The sequence below is a fragment of the Olea europaea genome, unplaced genomic scaffold (genome assembly GCF_002742605.1).
Source record: "Olea europaea var. sylvestris unplaced genomic scaffold, O_europaea_v1 scaffold2759, whole genome shotgun sequence".
Lineage (NCBI taxonomy): Eukaryota > Viridiplantae > Streptophyta > Magnoliopsida > Lamiales > Oleaceae > Olea > Olea europaea.
In genome coordinates this window covers 7,104-12,349 of record NW_019246038.1, presented here as the reverse complement: position 1 = coordinate 12,349, position 5,246 = coordinate 7,104, and the positions used below count along the sequence as shown (strand labels likewise).

Here is a 5,246-nt window from a genome sequence, read left to right as displayed (position 1 = left end):
TATATATATATATATATATATATAAGGTTTGTTTGAGCCCTTTTTTTTTAATATAAAAAAAGAAAAGTAATAGTGATTTTTTGGAGAAGATGTGATTAAAAAATAAGGAAAACTTTTTGACTGTAAAATTATTTATTAAGAGGATGTATTGTTAAAAATGAGTTTGGAGGAAAATAAATTTTTAAAAAATAGGGCTTGAAGAGGAGCATAGCACTCAATTTATTTCTCATCCAGATTGAAGACAAAACGTCTGTTTCTCATTTGCTATTCTTTGGACATAATACATATTTAAATTCCCATTTGTTGCAGACAATGCATTGTCGTCTTCAGAAAGAAAAGGAAACTCAAGCTGGTGGTGTTTATTTGCTTATGATTGACAGGTTTATATGAATTTTAACAATACGTACATATATAAATGTGCACACCATTGCACCCGTATTTTGGTAGCACATCTTCCAGTCACAACATGGATTTTATGTATCACACTTTTTGATATCATATATTATTCTTGATCTTGAGACTGAGTGGAATCTATCATCTATCTTTAAAAAGACAAACTCGGGTATTGAAGTGTTTTATCTTATGAGGCGAGGCCTAAGCCTCAAGAGAAACCAATAAAATTATTCAAAAGAATGTAGAAGTACACAATCAAGCTTATACTAATCCATATAAATTTTTAATCATTGAAAAAAATAAAATTGATAGTCTAACTTATGAAATAAATATAAAATAAATTTATTAAGTTATGAAATTTTTAATAACACTAAATTGTAATCTACTACTAGAAGTAGAGAGAATCTAGAAATCTTCTATATTATCATCACTAGTAAAATCTTTAAGAGAATTGTCTATTTGATTTTTCTTTCTTATCATCCTCCACTTGCAATGTTGCTTTCTCCTCCCTCTTTTCCTTTTCTTTCTCAATGCGCGTGAAGAGATAAAAGAAACAAAATAAAAGCACCCCTAAAATGTACTGAGGTTATTAAGAAAATAGCTCAAAAACTTGAGGCTAGAAATAAATGGTCCAGAAAAGACAACGCAAGCAAGCACACACCTCAACCACCCTGAGGCGTGACCTTGAGCAGCCTCGCTTGAGGCGGGTTTCAAGGCATGAGCCTCAAAAGGCATTTTTAAACAATGTATATCAGAAACATGCGCACTAAAGAATATTTACAGTTTAGGCTTTTTAAGGTGAATTAGGTCTGAGACAGATCCTATAAGGTATGAGCTTCAAAGATGCAGTTGATAAAAGAGGAAATGTAACTATCTTAAAATCAATCGTGCGAAAAATACATTTGAATATAAAAAGTTTTCGTGTATTTTTCAACAATTAGTGCTTCTATGTAAAATCCTAGATTCTGGGAACAAATATGGCTTTAATGTATTGACCAAATATATGCTGTTACATTGCGAAATAATACTGCTTTCAGTAGTTTTTATAAATTAATGGTGATACTGATAACTATTTGTTATAAGCACCTTCACATACAAACTTGTTGCCAGCAGTATTGGAGCTTTTTACTGGATGGATCGTGCTTTGTTGTCATCATCAGGAAGCAACAACAGGTGATGATTAATGGTGCCTGCTTACTTATGTTTCATTGCCTGGTCAAATTTCTAACTAATGACATTGAAGACATAGTGATGTAATTAATAAGTATTGATTGCAGGAAGAGCCTTTCTCTTCAGTGTGTGGTAGAAACCATGGTTCAGGAGATCCAGAGGCTTCTGTTGGTGCACCCCATGCTTGTGTTAGCTTCCAAGTCAGCTTCCTTTGGTGATAAGCAGTCAACAACTGAAGTGATAAGGTCAGTGGCTTGGATGGCAGTTAATTTTTTATTTAATGTGGATGCATTTTTTTCAAAATATGAAGAACTTCTATTTGATGGAGTGAAAAACCAACAAAAAATGGTTGCTTTATGATAAGGCATATAAGATCTATATCCACAAAATTTTCTTATATGATATGTTATGGCTAGAGAACTATCAGAAAGTGTTTACTTGTACTTCTCTGCCTCTCCTCTCAACTGTAGCCAACCTGAAATTTATTGTGAACAAGATTAGTTTGCTGTTGTATTATGCATACTGGAAACTTGAAAGTCAATCATCAGATTGGTGGGACTTTGATGCAAACCCACGTAGCAATTGAAGCTACAAAACCCACAAAAAAAAATTGATTAAAACTCAAGAAAGCCAAAGAACTAAAATTTTGAGTTTGACCCACAAATATTGAACCAAGCAACTAACAATCACCGACAATATATTGACCTCTTGATCACAAGATTTGAAAATCTCATCTGAAAAGTTTGAACGCCACAAGAATTAAAATCTTGATTAGTTTGGTAAATTACTTCAATGAAGAACAAGATGAAAGCATTTGCCTCTCAATTGAATATATGATCAAAGTTGTTTATGATATAGAATAATGAATCCTATATATAGGAAACGCATAAAACCTAGTTAACAACGGAATAAAAGTCTAAAAGATTACAAAGGTATAAAAAAAATAGAATTCTAACATAATTAGGAAAACTCGCGAAAATTGGAAACATTACTACATTTTTTCTCTATGCGGCCGCATAGACGAACTCAAATGGCCACTGCGATTTTTTGCTTGACCGCATGTGATTGCATGCAATATTACACTATGTGGTCACATAATGTAATTCAGTATCTCCTCCGTCTAATGCTTGAACTACGTTGTTCCAACTTGTTTTGACTCCCAAGCCCAACATGAAACTTTTTGACTTTCTTGCATTGATCAATATTTCGTCCACTGTGTTGACCCGCTTTGCTCGCGACCAACTCATCGGCCCTTTTTCGACAATCAACGGATCCTTGTCCAGACTTGTGTTTGTTTCCTTCGTTCCTTGGATCATATCGGACTTGCTGCTTCCAAATTTTATGATATCGAAGGATTAGATATGTACCCTCCACGTATTCAAAATTAAGTTTCTAAATCCTTTGTCACAGTTTACATGAATATATTTTCGGATCATGACTTTGTATAGTGATCATATACCTTGCGAATATCAGTAAACTTGAATAATTGAAAGGAAAAATGTTTATGCTTGGTAATAAATTTTCAATGCATAAATATTAATCCTGACTTCATCGATCATAATACGATCTATTTCTGCTGTCACATGCTTACCATCTGAATTACTTTGGTTGGATTAAATAATGGGATTTGCAGACAATGTGGCTGATACTGTTTCATCGAGTTGATTAGTATTTGACGTCATTATCTGATTGATATAGCTTCATTGAGTAAATTATTGGTTTTATATTTGAACTCCATAATATTTTTCTTTGTTTTCCTTGCGTTGCATTGAAGGAGCAAGCACACCTATAAATGGTTCGATTTGCTAATTTTTAACACTACATCTAGCATTTTGAGATCCCAAATTTGTGTTATTGTATAGTTGGAGGACCTACACGTTTAACATATCTTGCTTACAGAAATCCAGGTAAAGGGTCCTCAGTAATGGCCATGGATTTTAGAAGTGGTCCTCAGAACCTATTGCATCGTGAATATATGCCTTCAGTCTGGCAGGTACATTTGATTATATTTACTATAATGATTTTTAACGGTAAAGCATACTGCTTCAAACACGAACCTTGAGAATTGTTTTTGTTGTCACAGTCTTTTGTTACGCACAGAATACAAGTGCGGCCTTCAGGTTTGGATGCAAGGACCGTGCCTAGTATGGTTTCAGTGTTGTTTATTTATATTCTTTATTTACATGCATGCTGTTTCTTTTTTCAACAGACTATAGTTGCAAGTATCAGAATAACGCCACCTACTTGACAGAATGGCTGTTACCATCTCTCAAGTTTTCAGACAAATTTATCATTAACGATGTGCGGTTATCTTGTCCAAGTACTCAATTAACGTAAAGAGATTAATGTTCTTTTGACAAATCTGTGTTAACTGAACAGAATAATGGCGCAGGACGGTCTCTTGGTCATCTTGTGAAGTGCGTGCATGATGGAAAATGGATTGTCCGAACAGGATTGTGAATTGAAGAGATTAAGCATAGCCAATCTTTGAAAAATCCTAATTGAATTTGGGGATTGTTGCTTGAAGCATTTATTTCATGTGAATAGATTCATTTTTGGCTGGAACTGTGAGACGATGAATAGTTTATGTGCTGAAATTGAATTTTTGTAATTGTTTGTACTCGATGCATGCCACTTGGCTTGTGCATATTAAAGTCATAGATGTTTTTAGGGCTGAGCAAATTTCTCGAACCGAACCCGAACCGAATTGAATCGAATTTGACGGCTTTTGTCAAATTAAATACCCGAACGGGTATCTAAATTGAAAATCGACGGGTACGGTTCGATTTTCGGTTCTAGACCAAGAATCGAAGAACCGAATAAGAATCAAATCTTTCTAATTTTTTTATTTTTTTATATTGAATAAATCAAATTATTTTAATTTTAATTTTTTCTAAACAAATTAACAATTTAACAATTTATAAATCCAAATTTTTGACCAATTACGCATTTTATTGTTTCATTTCTTAATTTAACAAGATTCAATTCACTAAATAACATTAAACATCTACATTAAAGTGCATAATGTTGTTTCAACTCTCGTGTTCACTCTCGCAGCTTCGTTGACATTTCAAAACCTATACAATCGTCAGCTGACACTGTGACCTCTGATCGAAGTTGTGACCTTCGCCGATCGAAGCTTTGACTGTAACGATCATTTGAACAAGATAGTCTATTATTGTCTGATATTTCAAAACCATTGAATGTGTCATTAGTTTTATTTATATAATATTGTTATAAATGTTAAAAAATTTAATTATAGTATAGAATTGAATGGAATCGAACCGAACCGAATTGAACCGAACGGAACCGAATCCGAACGGTTCCATTTATTAGATACCCGAAAATTTTGGTTCGGTTTCTATTCTCTTTAGATGTTTTCACTTCTATGCAAATATGTTCAACACTGTCATATAAGCCACCAATCTTTCTAGGAATGAAAATTGTTACAGATAGAGCAACCTCAATCGAAGAGTGAAGTTATCTAGTCAAAAAATATTGGTCGTAGTTGGATATTGACTCCTGTAAAGATTACAATTGAATTTTGCACTGATAAATTAAAGATTGACATTAATTTAATTGTTTATAATTACAAGTAAATTTGAAAGTACATTTTTCAATTTAATCCTAAAAGTTGTAAAGAAACTGGATCAAAAAATGAATCAAAATTTAGAGCATGTTTG

General features: G+C 33.0%; 1 protein-coding gene across 11 annotated transcripts in view; it reads left to right on the top strand.

Moving 5' to 3' along the window:
• The window catches only part of LOC111383790 (DNA repair protein XRCC2 homolog), a 12,184-nt gene extending 7,951 nt beyond the window's left edge, over positions 1 to 4,233 (top strand). For 6 of the 11 annotated variants that reach the window (XM_023007946.1, XM_023007944.1, XM_023007945.1 and 3 more), the window contains 7 exons: positions 310 to 380; positions 1,507 to 1,566; positions 1,671 to 1,808; positions 3,463 to 3,556; positions 3,647 to 3,683; positions 3,773 to 3,864; positions 3,943 to 4,233. In XM_023007946.1, coding sequence (XP_022863714.1) covers positions 310 to 380; positions 1,507 to 1,566; positions 1,671 to 1,808; positions 3,463 to 3,556; positions 3,647 to 3,683; positions 3,773 to 3,864; positions 3,943 to 4,023 — 573 coding nt within the window. In that variant the 3' untranslated portion in view covers positions 4,024 to 4,233. Of the gene's footprint in view, positions 1 to 309; positions 381 to 1,506; positions 1,571 to 1,670; positions 1,809 to 3,462; positions 3,557 to 3,646; positions 3,708 to 3,772; positions 3,865 to 3,942 lie in introns of those variants that run through there. The other 5 variants (XM_023007947.1, XM_023007948.1, XM_023007949.1 and 2 more) reach the window with 5 other exon arrangements.
• Positions 4,234 to 5,246: the final 1,013 nt, after the last annotated feature.